Source organism: Triturus cristatus, chromosome 7, assembly GCF_964204655.1.
Source record: "Triturus cristatus chromosome 7, aTriCri1.1, whole genome shotgun sequence".
Classification (NCBI taxonomy): Eukaryota; Metazoa; Chordata; class Amphibia; order Caudata; family Salamandridae; genus Triturus; species Triturus cristatus.
In genome coordinates this window covers 811,473,335-811,492,566 of record NC_140590.1, presented here as the reverse complement: position 1 = coordinate 811,492,566, position 19,232 = coordinate 811,473,335, and the positions used below count along the sequence as shown (strand labels likewise).

The following is a 19,232-nucleotide window of genomic DNA, read 5'->3' as shown; positions in this document are numbered from 1 at the left end:
GTTCCACGTTGTGCGGCCACATATTCTTCTATTTGGTTCTCCATCATTAGCTTTGCCACTCGTTTCTTTTCTTCCCTCATTTCATCCTACTTCTTTTATTTTTCTTTTCTGTCGTTTTCTTCTCTACGTTTTCCTTTCATACTCCGCTATGTCTGCATTCGCAATGTCTCAACCCCCTCCATTTCTGGATGAGAGTGGGGATCCGGTGATCCCATGGAAAAAATGGGTAAATCTGTTTGAATCGTACCTAATTGCAATTGGGGGTGACAGGTTTTCTGCTATGCGAAAACAACATGTCCTTCTGCATAACCTGGGGAAGCAAGGGAGAGATATTTTTGATGACCTGCCTGATTCAATTGTTGAAGGTGCAAATGTGGGTGCTGAGGGCGAGGGGGAGGCCCAATTTGACGTGTATCAGTTAACATTGTTGAAACTAGAAGCCCAATTTGGTGATAAAATCAATATTGTATTAGAACGCCACAAGTTCTTTTTGCGCATTCAAGGGAAAAATGAGAAAGTGATAAATTACATTGCCATTCTGAGAGGTTTAGCCTCGACGTGTGAGTTTGGAATGTTGACCGAGTCACTAATTAGGGATCAGCTGGTAAGATGTACCTGCAACAAGAAGATCCAAGAAAGACTTCTCGCAGAAGCCCCTGACTTAAAACATGCCATTGACATTGCTAAGAGCATAGAACACACAGCTTACTGTATGAATGAAATGAAAGAAGCCGTGGAGGTGAAACAAGTAACGGAAAACAACATACACAAGATCTCCAGTAGAGACTACAAACACAAACCTTCGCCTTCCAGTCCTGAAGTACAGACCACATCAGGAAATAAGCCAAAATGCTACAGGTGCGGAAATCCCAATCATCTGGCCAACAACGCAAGCTGTCCAGCAAGGGGGGTTTTATGCAGCAAGTGCAAGAAAAGAGGCCATTTTTCAAAATTCTGCCACAGTGCAAAAAAACAGTGTCACCCACATGATAAGCAGTGAGTTGGACCATCAACAACCAAGCGAGGATATAGTTTTTCAGGTATCCAATTTTTCAGAATGCAGCAACACTGCCTACCCCAAGTGCGAGATATTTTTGGACAACGTTAAGTATGAGGTATACGCTGACTCTTGTTCCCCATATACCCTCGTAAATGAAGCCACATTCCTGGCCAATTCAGGAACTAGTGCGTCCAGCCTCTTACCTCCAGACATCAAACCTGGGGGTTATAATCAGGATCCTATACCACTAGTAGGAATGAGACTCATGAACATTAACTTTAAGGACAGATCAACCGTGGGAAAGGTCTACATCACAAGGAATGGGTCCAACCTTCTAGGGTGGAAACACCAAAAGGATCTGGGAATCAAACTGGACCCCAATGCACCGGAACCCGTGTACTTGATCGACAGGGTCAATGTTGGAATGGAAATCTGCAGTCGCTTCCCAGAGGTGTTTACAGACAAACTCGGACTCCTAAAAGGCTTTCTCCACAAAATCAAACTGAAGGCCAATGCCAGACCGATCATCCACAAGCCCAGGTCTATCCCACTGCTGACGAGGGAACCGCTTAAGAAGGAACTGGACAGATTGGAAGAGTGCAAGATCATTGAGAGGATCGAGAGTTCTGAATGGTTGGCGCCCATTGTGGTAGCTGCAAAAGGGGGTAACAAAGGGATTCGTCTGTGTGTGGACCTCAGGGACTTGAACTCTAACATTTGGGTCGACCGACATCCCCTCCCCAACATCAATGAAATGCTATCGGCCATCCATGGGGCCAAAGTCTTCACGGTCCTAGACTTATCCTCGGCGTACCACCAAGTCGCTCTCCACCCAGATTCTAAGCCCCTCACCTCCTTCATAACCCCGCACGGAGCTTATCAGTTTTCAAGATTGCCTTTTGGCCTGGCATCTGCGGCAGCAGTGTTTCAACGCGTCATGCAACACATACTACAAGGGCTAAAAAACGTTCTTTGCTTCCAGGACGACATCCTGATTCATGGTTCATCAGTGGAGGAGCACAATAGAATTCTGGAAGCAGTGTTGACCAGACTTAGTAAGGCAGGTTTCACCACTCAGAAAGACAAATGTAAAATAGGGGTGGAATCAGTAGTCTATCTAGGCCACACCATCTCAAGCGAGGGAATCAAACCTAAATCCAGTTTGGTGGACTCCGTCAAACTAGCCCCTGCACCCACAAACTAGGATGAACTCAAATCATTCCTGGGGTTGGCGGAGTACATGTCTAAGTTCATCAAAAACTTTGCGGACCATGTGCATCCCCTCAGAGAGTTGCTGAAGAAGGGGTCGGAATTTGATTGGAAACAAGATCACCAATCAGCTTTCCAACTCATTAAAGAAGCCATCGTTGATGCACCAATTCTGAGGGCTTTCAACCCCAATGCTAAAACTACTCTCACCACAGATGCCAGCGCGAAGGGTTTGGGAGCTTCCCTGACGCAGAGAACTAACGGCCAAGAAACGGTGATCGCCTTTGCTTCTAGAACTCTGAGAGATGCCGAGCTGAACTACTCGACAATAGAAAAAGAAGCTTTGGCATGCTACTGGGCCATAAACCATTTCAAGTATTTCCTATGGGGCATTCCGTTTGTACTGAGGACGGACCACAAACCCTTACTACCGTTATTCTCCACTAAACGTTTGGAAAATACCACTCCTCGTATATCTAAATGGGTACTGAGTCTACAAGGGTTCAACTACACCATGGTATATGTCCCTGGAAGTGAAAATAGAGTAGCGGACTGTCTCTCCAGACTACCAAGGACCAATGGGAACCTGATACAAAACCCACCAGACGAGACTATCCTTTTAGTCGAAATACCAGCCATCAATCGAGAGGAGTGGGAGAAATCCATGAGAGATGACATCGATTTCGCAACACTGAGGAATTTGATAAGCAAGGGTTGGCCTGTTAACAAGCAGGAGGTGCCAGAGTCCATGCGCCATTTTTGGCCGGTGCGGGACGAATTATCCATGGTTGAGAACCAAATTTGCAGAGGAAATAAAATCATCCCTCCAAAAGACATGTATGAAAGGGTAATACAGATTGCCCATGAAGGCCACCCAGGGAGGAGCATGACGAAGAGCAAAATCAGGCAACACTATTGGTTCCCCGGGATGGATTCGCTGGTGGAGGATCAAGTAAAGAATTGCACAGCCTGTAGTAGTTGTGACAAAACCAAGAGTGTCCGCAAAGCACCTTTGATTCCCGTGGAGGTACCCTCTGTACCATGGGAAAAATTAGGATTGGACATAATTGGGCCTTTGAATTTATTGAACCAAGCCCATAGATTCATGTTTGTTCTCATAGATTACCACTCTCATTGGATTGTAACAAGACTGGTATCGTCTATCACTACTGCGTCGCTGTTGAACTTCCTAAGAGACGCCTTTTCTAAGGAGGGTATACCAGGTGTCATAATTACAGACAATGGAGTTCAATTCGCTTCAGAGGAAATGAAGCAGTTCATGTCCACACTGTCCATTTCACACATCAAGGCCCCGCTCTACTGTCCCAAAGCCAATGGATTGGTGGAAAGGGCAAACAGAATGTTAAAGGATACCATCCAGCTTGCTTTGAGCTCCCAGATTCCGGTAGAGGAAGCCATCAGGAAAATGCTGTGGTCATATCATACATCACCCAATGCGGTCTCGGGAGTGTCACCGTTTATATCTCTCAAAGGGAGAAACCCGGGTTCCAAACTCACTCCCAACTGGCTAAATGGAGGAACTCCCGTGTGGGTGGACAGAGACGCTGTGTCGGAAGATACTCACAAGCATCAACAAAAGTACAAGCACAGGTACGACCAGCGTTGGGGAGTGTCACAAAAAAGATGGAGTGAAGGCCAGTGGGTGGTCGTTAAGAAGCCGTCCCTGTCTAAGGCCAAGATCTCCTCATTTTCTAAACCACTGAGGATAACGCGGGTCAACAACAATTCGGTGGTGCTGGAAGATGGAGGCACGTGGAGTATGGACAACATAGCGAAGTGTCCAAGCACTACTGGATCCAAACCCACCTGTGGTAAAGATCACAGTCCTGAAACGCCTATGGGGGGGAAACTCAGAGGGGCTAGGATATGTAAACCTCCGAGTTGGCATTCTGACTACGAAATGGGACCATAAGCTTCTTTGGGTCTCTCTCTCCTCTTCATTAGGGTTAGTTAGCCTCCAGTTATGGGTATTGAGCTGTGGTGGGATTGCGATGATGCATTTCTCCTTCTGACTATGTTTGGAAAGTTATAGCACTGTTGTGCGCTTTCTTTCTGTTTGGCCAGTGACATTTCCAACTGTATATATTTTTAGTCTTGTGTAAAATTTTCTGCCTCGCAGGGAGATGTGTTGTATTCTAGTCCTGCATTCCTCTTCCCCCTTCCCCCCCTCCTTGTCCTCGCCTTATGGGCTGTTCCATCTTTAGAATGTTGGAGCGAAGCTCCTCTTAGAATGTTGGCATTCTCGTGTGAGAGGCCGTAGGATCCACAGGAATAAACTGGCACTTCTACTCTTGCTGTTTCTTGAGAGTTATTTACAACAGTTATAAACTTGATCTAGCATAGCTGCTGTTGGAGAGCACCATGCAAACTGACGTGGAGTGTGTGTGGGGAGTGTCCGCACTAGGCGGACGGGTGCATAGTCTGATCGCGTCTTGGGTAGATGATCTATTGAAGCCATCTATGTGCTAACCCCTTGTGTTGCTATCCAGTATTCTATTCTTGAACATGTATTCTGTGCCGTAGAGGTGCATGTGCCTTCTCGCTTATTCGGGTTTCTCAACCTCCATAGATCAATAATTTCTCACTCTTCCATACAGTCTCTAAGCACTTTGGACTCTTGCTTACCGTATTTATCATTGCTCGTGGCTGGGTCTATGCATGTACTGAAGTCACCACCCCACAATATCTGTTGGCACTAGTTCTTGTAATTTTGCTCATTTTTGTGCAAAAAATGCTATTTGCTAGAGTTAGCACCGTCCCACTTAAGTTCCCCTAAACTATATTGTAGCAGCTCTGAGTGTCCGTGAGTGTGTGTAGCAATGTAAATGAGAGGCCTCTTCTGACTAGTACCAGTACCCCATGGGCGTACGTTGAGTAGGAGGATGCTATACGTACAGACGCCCACCGGGTGCCCCCATTTCAACGCTGTTTTAATGAGGTGTGTTTCCTGAAGACAGGCCACCTCTATGCCATGGTGGTCGAGGTATGCTATCACCTGTCTAGTCTTCCGTGGATTGTTTATTCCCCTGATGTTCCATTCGAGTAATGTTAGCGTTATAGTGGTCTGTGCCATAGTACAGTCTACTATCTTTCCTCAAGGTATGTGCTGACGTCTTGTGGATGTTCACTGGTGGTGTGTCTGTGCAGATAACCATCATTTGAAACCTTCCCCCTATCCACCCCCGAAAAGCCCTTCATCTGTGTTTGCAGGGTGGCTGCTTGTTTACTATTATCCGTGTGTCTGCAAGATGTTATCTATTTAACATCTCATAACTCATTTACCTTCTACTCTTTTTTGATTAACTACAGTGGGGTTGCTATGCAAAACTAATATACACCCTTCCAGCCTGTAAAATCGTCTCTTAAAATCAAATATCCCACTTATCTTGTATAGTATTAGTTCAGTGTAGGTGAGTCGCACAGCCAGGAGTGTTATTCGGGGTCGTCTAGACCAGTAGCTTGTTCCAGATCGTCAGGGTCCCCTCTGGGAGATCTTCGCCTGGTGCTTGTTCTTTCTTGTTGCTGCAGGTATTGTTGTAAAGTTTTTGGGTCCCCAAATATTTTTGGCTTGCTGTCAATGGTTATCTTAGGGCAGGCGGGCGTGGTATAACATTTCGTACATGATGTTTAGTTCTTGAAGTTTCCTTTTCGCAGGCATAAATTTCTTCCTTGCTTCGTGGACCTGCATTGTACAGTTCGTGTAGAAGGAGATCTCTGAGCTTTCATACCTGAGAGTCCGTAGTTCCCATGAGCAACGCAGTTCTGCATCCTGGTCTCTATAATTGAGGAGTCTTGCTATAATAGGCTGGGGTCATGCGCCTGGAGGGGGAGGTGGCGCCAGCGATCTGTGTGCTCTCTCCACTATGAACATTTCGGAGAAGGACTCTCTACCTAGCAAGTCCGTGAGCAGCTTTTCTGTGAATCTCTCCAAGTTGCCAGTGTTTATAGACTGTGCAATTCCTGTGATTCTGAGGTTATTGCACCAAGAGCGCGCCTCCAAGTCCTCTATTTTGGACTGCAGCAGAGCCATTTGGCTTTTTCAAATTTATTTTGGTGTTCCACAGCCGTATGCTGAGTGTCTTCTGTTTCAGACACCCTGCGTTCTACAGTATCTAGTCGCTCTTCATGCTTGTCTAACCTTTTTGACATTCAGTCAACTCGATATGTAAGACAAGTCCAGTTTGCCATCAATAGTATTCAGGGTGGATTGCATTGTGATAAGGATTTGCCTCCGGTCATCCATAGCTCTGTTTCCTGAGGGGTTGCGTTTGTGCTAGGGGCCTCCTGAACTTTGCTTCATAGCCCTCATGGTTTACGCCGGTCAAACTGCAGCTTTGATTGCATTTTGTCTGTTTTCCCATGTCTAATGCGCTTTTGCTGCTGGCACGCTAGGAGTGGCTTCATCAGCCATTGATGATGTTGTGGTAATGTGTCTGATTTGGCGACGCTGCGCCCGTAGCAGATTAAGGTCTTGTCGCGCGGCACCAGTGTATTGTATGTCCACTTCCTTTGGGCTACCTGCGTGTTTAGGGGGCCTACCGTTATTTCCTCATGATTGTGTTGGTTGATATGTGCCCATCGCCTTGAGGAGATTCACTATTAACTATAAAGTATCTACACCTCCCGTTACGAGGGGCAATACGTTATCTCATTGGCACTTGGATGAATGTTAGTACTGTGATAGGTGATATGGAGCATTCACTGTGATGTAGGACAGTGACTTTATTTCGACCACTTCTGATTGGAAGTCCCCCCCACGTCGGACTCTAACCGCACTTGTTGCGGACCGGGTGGCAGCCCAAGTTCGGAACGTGTTCCGTTTGTTATTGCAGTTCAAGCAGGAGGTCTTGTCCCCACTCCCTTAAGGCCTTTGTGTGCATGGCATGGCAGTTGATGAAGGTCCTTATGTCATGGTCACTGGATCTGTCACCGACATCTGTTGGTGACAGGTGCTGCAGAGCTTGAAGCCTGCTTTTCTAGTTGACATACCTGCCAACGAGGAGAAAATATCTTGGAAGAAAACGTTGACAAAAAGTCGAAAAGGAGTCAGTCTAAAAATGACTGAGGATAGCATCTCTGGATCTTCCCTGGCTGGTGCTTATAGAAAAGAACTGACATCCGCGTGGTGGAGTGATGCCTATAGGCACTGTGCACGTCTCTTCTGGTGCCGACGGTGCCACTTTGGGCAGAACTACGACACCTACTGCAGCTGGAAGGCTCCATCAGATACGTTAAGTTGGATATGAATGATCAACTTAGACTTGTCTCTTAGAACAAAATAAAAATGTTACAGTAAGAGATAACCATCTACAAAAACACAATAAGTGAAGGCCTCTAGTCTATAGCAGAAATGGCATGCAGTTTTACCTGGCTTGAGGAACATGGCCTACCTTAATTGATATCAAAGAGTAAATTTCAAGCATCCGAATGAAGTCCAGTCAGCAGACCTGCATTTTTAGGATCTCCATGCAGCATATGTTGAGTGTCCTGCTTCCTACCCACACGTTTAGAAAGGTGAGGATGACCAATGGTTTTTCCATGCTTCACCATAATCCTGTTTTGCTCCTGCTCAATTCACCCGTGAACCTGCAGGTGCAGTACATGAACACCTGTTTATGATCAAATTTACCTAAACATTTATAACCGATGTTCATTTTCACTGGCCTTAAGTCATTGTCATCTTGTAATCAGCAGTTTTTCTGCCTCCTCTACCAATAAACAATTTCATTGGCTGGCGAGGGGTTCAGATACAAAGGGAACTTTGTGGTTTAGTTCAGTCACAAATTTCAAGAGACTAATGGTGGAGGCTTTGGTTCTTCTTCATCAGTCTCTTCAAGGTTGTGTTCATCCCCTGTGTCAGGCCAGGCGTGACAGAAGCAGAAGCTGCCTGTTGTCCACGAAAACTACTCTGCTACACCAAGGAGGTAAGTTGCACACTGTTCTGGCTACCTCGCTGCTTGAGAACGCACTGTATTCATAGATTTCCAAAATAGTCAAGTTAGCAATTGCTGGTAGGGACTGGCTTAGACCCCTTAACCCCCTCAAAGGTTGATGGCTGAGGCTGGTGGCCACCTGTACATAATTTCTTACCCATTAAAAGAATATCTACTTTTGTTCGGCGTAGGGCAGAATGGGGTGACAGATTGCTTGCAGCACTCTGTGCGTCTCCTCAATAAAACATGTTGTCTTTGTTGGTTATCTCCAGCCCTCACTGCATGCCGCTTTCTATCTCTCCCAAAAACTATCTAAGGGGACATGTGGCTTGCTCCACTTGCCCATACCGCCAAAAAATAAAATACTTTTGGGGGAGCAAGATGGCCCAGCATACTGCCTCGACATGTTTCCCTCTGTACTTCTCTTTTCAACATGTTCCCTGTTTGTAGGATCTTGGATCTGGGATCTTGAACCCTGTGTGCATGTCTGCACTAGACTGTAGGGCTTCTCTGTCTGCTGCTCTTTGCCCAAAGTGGATGTTACTGCTTTCCGTTACCTTAGAGCTTCCTTACAAAACTAGTGGGTGGTGACGAATTGGCAATCATTTCCTTTATTAAAATATGGTTCACCCTTTCCTATTTTGCAGGTGGTCTGTGGCTTACCACTCTGTCTGCAATAAACAAAAGGACCTTGAACATTTCTGATTGGTCTGACCTGTGAGCACAAAATTGGAAAAACCCACCAAGATCAAAATTCACTTCCTCAGGATTGGAGGAAGATGTTAAACTTTGAATAAAACTGCCCCTTATTTGGCCTAGGCTTGCAGCCTACAACTCCAAAGTTGAATCAATATCATCGCTTCACACCAATACCTCATACTTATTGGGGATACTGAGAATACCAGACAAACAGTGATGGTGAGGCGTTTGCCTTAGACCAACCTTTGCTAGTAACTGTCTTATTTTTTTTTTTTAAACCGGTTTTATTGATTTCAGAACAGTGCAGTGCTTGAATATACAAACCGTACCCTCTCCGACCAACCACATGCATCATGGTATCTGGATTACAGACAATGCCATTTATGCAGTGACCCATAGACCATAATGGTCCAACCACAACCCCAATATTCATTCATGTTTGTGGGGGCAGCCCCCATGCCTCAAATATAGGCTTCTTTTGTGCTGTGCACCAACCCATCCCCTTACTCCATTCGGCCACTATCGGTGCAATAGTCATTTTCCATCTACGGGCAATGTCCCTTTTCACCACTACCATAGCCATCCTAATGAGGTACCTTTCCCCTCTGGTATTACCAAGATCGTCCAAAACGTCCAGCAGGGCCTCTTTTAGTGACAGCGTGATTATGAACCTCAGGACCTGGGATAGGGAGTCTGCTCTTTGTTTCCAGTATCACTTGATACGGGGGCACAGCCATGTCGTATGGAAAAAGTCCACATCTGGGGCAGGAAAGAAAGTGTTAGTGTGTAACTTCCCAGTCTGCCACATTTTCAAAGGTGTAATGTATGTGCATTGAAGGTAGTTCAATTGGTCGAGTCGTAAATCGGAGAACACAGCTATCTTACGGGGGCTATTCGGGCCAACTGTCAGTCAACATCGTCTATGGGGACCACCCAAGCTTTCCATTTCCTCCTCGACAGGGCAAATACGTCAGGAGAATTGTTAATCATAGTATTATAGATACGTGTCACCCCTCCCTTTCCCATCTTCCCCATCAGTAGTTGAGCTTCCAGCTGGTTGTGCTCCAAAAGCGCTTTAAATTCGTCCTTACACGTGAGTGTATGTCTGTTCTGTAGGGGCTTAAAAAATTGTCTTTTGGAAAGGGCATATTCTACCTGAAGGCCCTGAAAGGAATTCATGTGGTCCCGTTCCGATACGTCTACGAGGGTTGTAATACCTACATTGTACCATGCCTAGAAGTCTCAAAGGAAGGAGGTATGTTGAAGGCGGTGACCCTGCCAAAGTGGAGGCTGATGGGGTGGTATGTTGTGCCATTCCATGTACCGTAGTGCTGCTCACCAGCTATGGAAGACTGCCTTGGTCACCTCGGGAAGGTGTTTAGGAATGGGATCACTGTAGAGCAGTCCCATGACTTTATCCAGGTTCAGTAAGGCAAGTTTGGTCTGGTATCCAGGGTCATCCCACCCCCTGGTTAGCCAATCATTAATCACCAATATTTGTGTGGCTCTGTAGTACATCTAGAGATCTTCCATCACCACCCCTCCAGCATACACCACCTGGCGGAATTTGGCACAGGCAATCCACCGGTCAAGATTAGCAATTGGAAGGCTTGAAAGATGTACAGGCAGCATAGGAGAACCATTATCTTGAATAGGGCCACGCGACCCAGGAGGTTAAGTGGAAGGTGCACCCAGAGCTGCAGGTCCATTCTCGTGCAGGTGTGGAAAGGTGTCATGTTGAGATTCCAGGCCATTTCAGTTATAAGGGAGATGTGAATCCCCAGATATTTGAAACTCATAACGCACTGGGCAGGCGAGGGGTTCAATGGTGGGGGCGAACAGAAGGGGTGACAAGGGACATCCCTTTCGGATCCCTCTGCTTGTTGGGAAAGGATCTAAGAGTACCCCATTAATCAGCACCCAGGCTGTGGGTTGGGAGTATAAGAGGTTAATATAAGTACGTAGTTGGAGTCCAAAGCCCATTCTGACCGGTACTATCTTCATGAAGCCCTAGTTCACCGAATCGAAGGGCTTCTTCAAGTGAAGGAACAGAAGTGCTCAAGAGTCTGGTATCTCATGGACTTGTGCTTGTGCAATTTCTTTTTGGCTTATACAGTGCAGAGTGCCTCAGTTGGGCATAAACCCACACTGGTCTGGGTGGACCAGACTTGAGATAACCTGTTGGACTCTAGTTGTAAAGATTTTCACAAAGATTTTCATTTCTGTGTTAATAAGGGAGATAGGGTGATAGAGCTGCCTCTGTGTATAAAGTGAGGAGGTGTGGTGAGAGGATATCTGTAATATTCTATTGGGGAGAAGTCTGGCCTGGGGGTTTTTCCTGAGAGCAGCCAGATATAGCTTCCTGGATCTCCTCCATTGTGAGGGTCTCGTCAATTGCTGCCTGTTCCCGGTTGATAGCTGTGGAAGTGGTAAGTCACTTGTACCTGTGTCACCAGGGTCAAAAACGGTTTGTACCTTTCATTAAAAAAAAACCCTCATACACGTAAGCAGGTGGATCGGTATATCTTGGTTCTGCGCCTACTCATAATGTGACAGCATCATCATAGGGTTATTTTTTGGTATGGCATGCTGACCTCCACGTGGAGGAAAAACCACTGATACTACAGTAGTGCACAGAGACTAAAAAAAGGGGAAAAGTAAAGTGCTCATGTGAAGTGAGGTTAAAATTCTTTCTGCATCCTCATTTTAGTAAATTTATTAATTGTGTGGGGATGTGGAAGAAGTTAAAAACAAAAGGTGTGCATATTTAGATCGTGTTACTTAACTTACGCACTAGAGAAGTCCGTATGTGAGGGCGACATGTTTCAGCCCCATTACGCCCAGCAGGGTCTACGGGGCCTTCTTCAGGACCAGTGAAAGTGAACTGTCGCTATTTGCGCGGCAGTAGAGTGGGTATATTTTAACCACTCGGATGTGTCAGGTCAAAAGTACCTATAATTTCGAAACAGAAGGCAAAAGAGAGAAACAGAACATGGGTTAGTTCCTAAACCTTATAATTCCACTATGCCTAGGAACATGATTGTTTCAAGTGTTACATATGAGTTTCAATATGCTACCTGTGACTGGCATCACTTGCAAAACACTGTACTCAGAGACAGATATGTTTGTGCGAATATTATTTCTCAAAGCAATAGATTGATGACTTTTTTTACCCACAACATTACAAGTAGTTTCCTAGCAGCAAATAATATAGTATAAATTAACAGTCTGTTCAAGTTTGACACTTCCAGGGTGGTGGGATGGAATGGGGGTGGGGGGCATTTTCCACACACAAACATGATAGAAGTAGCAAAAAAACACTAGCCCAATAAAATCGTTTGATACTCCCACTACCCTTTGCCAAAAGACTGCCGAACCTGGCACTTCCAGAGAAAATGGCCCTGAGAACAAATACAGTTGCAGACCCACAAACATTTAGAGTCCTATACCGAGCTGACTCCGAAACTTTTTCTTGGTGTTTCGGAGAAGCTGCACTACAAAGGTTTAACTGATCTTGTAGGTAGATGAGGAAGTACACAGCAAGAAAGCACCTGCTCACACACCTTTTACAAACAATAAAGGACAAGCATTGGCATAGCCAATAGATCTCGCCTTTGGAGCGTTATAAGTGTTTAGACAGAGCTATTGGCTTTGTTAATGCTTTTAATATGTGTTGTAGAGCATTGTGAATGTTGTGCAGCACACACAGCTGTGCATTGTGCAGAGATGTCAAAGGACGCGCGCACCACAGTGCTGAAAAAACGCGAATGTTAAAAGGTGAGGTCAATTTTTAAGCTGTGTACTGTGCAATGGGGGGGAAAGGAAGCACGCACCACAGCTGTGCACTGTGCAGAGGTGTGAAAGGTAGCACGCATCACAGCTGCGCAGAGGCATTATTTAGCAGCCGGTGCCAGCAAGCACGCACAAAAAGCAAGTGCTAATAATTAAGTGCCCATGTGCGCACCTCGGTATTATTTTGCGTACAAGTATATGTGCCACAATTAATTGCAATCGATTAAATCCAAAGGGGGAGAAAACCAGGGAGACATTTTCTTGTAAAGGTAAATTGTATTTCAATTGATAGACATGTTGGACATATTAAACTTCATATGTACAAGCACATGAGGCGGTAGCACTGTGTTACATTGAATGACATGTAACCTTCAAAGATACTGTGCACTAGTGCTCATGAAGTTTTGTGATGGCGCAAGAGACAAGTGACGTGGTATATACAGCGATAGTGGTGGGCGCAACCAGAGACCATTTGAAAAAAACTCTTTTACATGTTTAGGATACCCAAGCAATCAATAGTACTTGAATACATAAGTGAGTAGGGTATCCGCCAATGGGGGCACCATGAGTTCCACTGTGGAAGTCGAAGGCGTTTCGGGCTGCAGAGTTGTTAGGCCATCTTCAGGATCAGGTTACGTATTATTTAAATTGCAGTGCTGGGAATAGAAGGATACATACATTTCCATCTATATGCGTGTAATAAGTGGACCAGGAAAGACAGGTAAGTCAAGAAAAAAGGGGGGGGGAGAGGGGTGGAGATTGAGCCCAAGTAGAGGAAGGGGAGATGTATGAAGGCAGCTGCAGAAATTTACCGCTTAACTAGGCTCTTAGACGGGAGGTGTGAGATAAATGCACCAGTTCATGTCACATAATAGAACTTAAATGTCAACGGTAGCACGCACCACAGCTGCGCAGAAGTGAAAAAGGAAGCGCGCACCACGGTGCTGAAACAACGCAAATGTTAAAAGGTCCGGTCAATTTTGAAGCTGTATACTGTGCAATGGGGAAAGGAAGCACGTACCACAGCTGTGCACTGTAGAGAGATGTCAAAGGTAGCACGCACCACAGCTGCGCAGAGGCATTATTTAGCAGCCGGTGCCAGCAAGCACGCACAAAAATCAATTATTATAATTAAGTGCCCATGTGCACACCGGCTCAAATTAAGCCGCCAGCAAGGGCCTGCGTTACACCCCAGGATCGAGCAAGCACCAAAAGCAATGTGGGGAAAGGAAACGTGCACCACAGCTGTGTACTATGCAGAGATGTCAAAGGTAGCACGCACCACAGCTGAGCAGAGGTGTAAAAGGAAGCACAAACGTGGTGCTGAATAAATGCTAATATTAAAAGGTGCGGTTAATTTTTAAGATAGTACCGAAAAGAGAGGCGACTATAGAGGCCAACTACAGAGTACAGCAAATGTCTTGACAATACCATACTAATACAAAGATAACGGTGCAGAAAGTGAGTGCTGACATAGATGAAATGCTGGTGCTGGAAAAAGAAGCACGCACTCTTGTGGCGGTGGGGTCTGTCTCTTGGCCGGGGTGGCGGGCATGCGCCTTGTTAGTATCTTATTGTTATGAATGCGAGTGCTGGAAAAGAAGCGCACACATTTGTGGCGGTGGGGTCTGTCCCTTGGCCGGGGTGGAGGGAACGTGCCTTGTAAGGTAAGCTGCAAGGTCTTGAAATGTAACATTATCCATAACAGATGGCACGCTGAGTGCCGCTGCTCGCTCCCGACCGCTAAACGCTGTGGGAGTAAACATTTTCAGAAAAGGTGGGACATGCACCCGCCTTCGGCCAATTGCGTGCTTTCATTTTTGAAAGCCACACGCAAAGGCCAATAGCATGTGTGGAAAATCGAACACAACACGCACGAGTTTGCAGAAAGTCTGAAGTGATTCCAAGATGCCTTCTCCTAGAGCAGCGCATGCGCGCTGCGCTAGGCTCGACCTAAAAAAAGCCCAATGTTGAAGGGAAGGTGCCTATCTTTCTGACATTCTAGCTATCCATACATGTAGGCACAGTCTTCTGTTTGTATCACAAAACATTGCGAAGAACAGTGGAAAGGTGGAATTTATGGAGTCCCAAATATAGTTTGCTGTTGGTCTTTTAAAACCTAATGTGCATCTACCTTATGATTCAGTTGTTTTAAAGCATGGCCTGGACAATTGCTTAATGTGGGGCCCACTGCGATCACTGTAAGTATGAAAGTCCCAGTGCCAATCTCTTGTCTTTGTCTCTGCAGCAAGCATGGCCACCACAAGATTAAGGAATGAGGACTTCAGCGACTACAGTTCGACAGAGACCAGTCCTACAGACAGTCCACCAGAGGCACTGAGGAATGATTCTCTGCGAAACTTTGTGTCTACAACTGGAAGCTACGAGAGGTTGGGAGAAAGGACGGGGACAACGTGAGTAATTCAGTCTGTTTTTTTTTCCAATATACTTTTATTACCAGAATATAGATAATTGTTACAGCGTGCTTCAGACACTTATGTGGATATTAACATTTATACGATTCATAATGCACTTTAAGTGGATCAGATACTGTAAACGCAAACAATAATGCCATTTTTAGGTCTCGTCTAGGCAGCGCATGCGCGCTGTCTCTTTGCGGCATGCTGTATCTAGAATATGGAAAGCAAATACAAAACAGAAACTCAGCTGGGATGCACTCAATATAAACACAAAGTAAGCAACGTTAAATTACACAGAGTAGTTTTCTCGAGTGTGCACCCTGTGTGGGGGCTGTGCCCGGCCACCCAATTCAAATGGGAAACAGAATAACTAGGACGAGTGTCCTAGAAACTGGGTGCACTACCACAAATCTCTATAAAAGTGTATACAATGTGAACAGTACAATATGAGTTACAACAAACAAATGATGGACGGAATGCTGACAATGCAGACATTCTCCCCCAGTCAAGAGATCTGGGTTAAATCCATCGTTCTTTTGCCCACTACACCACCCCAGTTTAGACATGGCCATATGCAAATCAGTCTTGAACCTGTGCCTCATGGGAACAGTCCAGCCCGAACTGCCAAGCCATGTCTTCCCTGGACCGGAATCAAGCATCCTAGGACCGGTTTCTGGCTATCAGCCGTCATCAGCCAGGATAGCTTGACTCCAGTGGCGTAGTGAGCACGGGTCCCACGTCTGGGAATACCCATCCCACTTAGGGCGAAAAGCGTTACAACAAACAAATGATGGACGGAATGCTGACAATGCAGACATTCTCCCCCAGTCAAGGGCCTAAACGATGGATTTAGGCCCAGATCTCTGTACTGGGGTGAATGTATGACATTGTTCTGCATTCTGTCCATCAATTGTTGATTTTGCATTTGTCACCCCTAGTGGGAAGGGTATGCTCAGACGTGAGTCCCTTGCTCTCCATGCCACTGGAATCAAGCTATCCTGGTTGACGAGGGCTGAAAGCCCGAAACCGGTCCTAGGATGCTTGTTTCCAGTCCAGGGAGGACCTGGCTTGGCAGTTCGGGCTGGACTGTTCCCATGGGGCACAGGGTCAAGACTGATTTGCATATGGCTGGGTTCAAACTGGAATGGCATGGTGAGCAAAAAAACGATGGATTTAGGCCCAGATCTCTGTACTGGGGTGAATGTATGACATTGTTCTGCATTCTGTCCATCAATTGTTGATTTTGCATTTGTCACCCCGAGTGGGAAGGGTATGCTCAGACGTGAGTCCCTTGCTCTCCATGCCACTGGAATCAAGCTATCCTGGCTGACGAGGGCTGAAAGCCCGAAACCGGTCCTAGGATGCTTGTTTCCAGTCCAGGGAGGACCTGGCTTGGCAGTTCGGGCTGGACTGTTCCCATGGGGCACAGGGTCAAGACTGATTTGCATATGGCTGGGTTCAAACTGGAATGGCATGGTGAGCAAAAAAACGATGGATTTAGGCCCAGATCTCTGTACTGGGGTGAATGTATGACATTGTTCTGCATTCTGTCCATCAATTGTTGATTTTGCATTTGTCACCCCGAGTGGGAAGGGTATGCTCCGACGTGAGTCCCTTGCTCTCCATGCCACTGGAATCAAGCTATCCTGGCTGACGAGGGCTGAAAGCCCGAAACCGGTCCTAGGATGCTTGTTTCCAGTCCAGGGAGGACCTGGCTTGGCAGTTCGGGCTGGACTGTTCCCATGGGGCACAGGGTCATGACTGATTTGCATATGGCTGGGTTCAAACTGGAATGTCATGGTGAGCAAAAAAACGATGGATTTAGGCCCAGATCTCTGTACTGGGGTGAATGTATGACATTGTTCTGCATTCTGTCCATCAATTGTTGATTTTGCATTTGTCACCCCGAGTGGGAAGGGTATGCTCAGACGTGAGTCCCTTGCTCTCCATGCCACTGGAATCAAGCTATCCTGGCTGACGAGGGCTGAAAGCCCGAAACCGGTCCTAGGATGCTTGTTTCCAGTCCAGGGAGGACCTGGCTTGGCAGTTCGGGCTGGACTGTTCCCATGGGGCACAGGGTCAAGACTGATTTGCATATGGCTGGGTTCAAACTGGAATGGCATGGTGAGCAAAAAAACGATGGATTTAGGCCCAGATCTCTGTACTGGGGTGAATGTATGACATTGTTCTGCATTCTGTCCATCAATTGTTGATTTTGCATTTGTCACCCCGAGTGGGAAGGGTATGCTCCGACGTGAGTCCCTTGCTCTCCATGCCACTGGAATCAAGCTATCCTGGCTGACGAGGGCTGAAAGCCCGAAACCGGTCCTAGGATGCTTGTTTCCAGTCCAGGGAGGACCTGGCTTGGCAGTTCGGGCTGGACTGTTCCCATGGGGCACAGGGTCAAGACTGATTTGCATATGGCTGGGTTCAAACTGGAATGGCATGGTGAGCAAAAAAACGATGGATTTAGGCCCAGATCTCTGTACTGGGGTGAATGTATGACATTGTTCTGCATTCTGTCCATCAATTGTTGATTTTGCATTTGTCACCCCGAGTGGGAAGGGTATGACCAGACGTGGGTCCCTTGCTCTCCATGCCACTGGAATCAAGCTATCCTGGCTGAAGAGGGCTGAAAGCCCGAAACCGGTCCTAGGATGCTTGTTTCCAGTCCAGGGAGGACCTGGCTTGGCAGTTCGGGCTGGACTGTTCCCATGGGGCACAGGGTCAAGACTGATTTGCATATGGCTGGGTTCAAACTGGAATGGCATGGTGAGCAAAAAAACGATGGATTTAGGCCCAGATCTCTGTACTGGGGTGAATGTATGACATTGTTCTGCATTCTGTCCATCAATTGTTGATTTTGCATTTGTCACCCCGAGTGGGAAGGGTATGCTCAGACGTGAGTCCCTTGCTCTCCATGCCACTGGAATCAAGCTATCCTGGCTGACGAGGGCTGAAAGCCCGAAACCGGTCCTAGGATGCTTGTTTCCAGTCCAGGGAGGACCTGGCTTGGCAGTTCGGGCTGGACTGTTCCCATGGGGCACAGGGTCAAGACTGATTTGCATATGGCTGGGTTCAAACTGGAATGGCATGGTGAGCAAAAAAACAATGGATTTAGGCCCAGATCTCTGTACTGGGGGTGAATGTATGACATTGTTCTGCATTCTGTCCATCAATTGTTGATTTTGCATTTGTCACCCCGAGTGAGAAGGGTATGCTCAGACGTGAGTCCCTTGCTCTCCATGCCACTGGAATCAAGCTATCCTGGCTGACGAGGGCTGAAAGCCCGAAACCGGTCCTAGGATGCTTGTTTCCAGTCCAGGGAGGACCTGGCTTGGCAGTTCGGGCTGGACTGTTCCCATGGGGCACAGGGTCAAGACTGATTTGCATATGGCTGGGTTCAAACTGGAATGGCATGGTGAGCAAAAAAACGATGGATTTAGGCCCAGATCTCTGTACTGGGGTGAATGTATGACATTGTTCTGCATTCTGTCCATCAATTGTTGATTTTGCATTTGTCACCCCGAGTGGGAAGGGTATGCTCAGACGTGAGTCCCTTGCTCTCCATGCCACTGGAATCAAGCTATCCTGGCTGACGAGGGCTGAAAGCCCGAAACCGGTCCTAGGATGCTTGTTTCCAGTCCAGGGAGGACCTGGCTTGGCAGTTCGGGCTGGACTGTTCCCATGGGGCACAGGGTCAAGACTGATTTGCATATGGCTGGGTTCAAACTGGAATGGCATGGTGAGCAAAAAAACGATGGATTTAGGCCCAGATCTCTGTACTGGGGTGAATGTATGACATTGTTCTGCATTCTGTCCATCAATTGTTGATTTTGCAACAGTACAATATGAAACATGTTTACCATAGTGTAACTATGGTTCTAGACAGGAGCATGAATGATGAATCAGTAACAATGTTCATGGTCCAGACAATAAACAAAACGTTGAATTTTGCTCAATCTGTTTGATTTCCAAATGATGTAAGAGCAATGGTGTTCTTCAAAAATACTAAGTAAGGTGATGACATGAGATGGTACTTCAATACAGTCGATCCCAGTGCATTTCGGGCATTACAGTTGCCCTTCGTCAGGGGAATCTACAAACACAAATACCAAACATTGTCGTATATATGACTTGCAAATACAAACAATAAGT

General features: G+C 46.4%; 1 protein-coding gene across 2 annotated transcripts in view; it reads left to right on the top strand.

The window, feature by feature from the left end:
- LOC146810620 (proton-coupled amino acid transporter 1-like) overlaps positions 1 to 19,232 on the top strand; it is a 444,495-nt gene that overhangs the window by 54,752 nt on the left and 370,511 nt on the right. For both annotated transcript variants that reach the window (XM_085617675.1, XM_085617676.1), the window contains exon 2: positions 14,903 to 15,068. In XM_085617675.1, coding sequence (XP_085473801.1) covers positions 14,908 to 15,068 — 161 coding nt within the window. In that variant the 5' untranslated portion in view covers positions 14,903 to 14,907. The remainder of the gene's footprint in view (positions 1 to 14,902; positions 15,069 to 19,232) is intronic.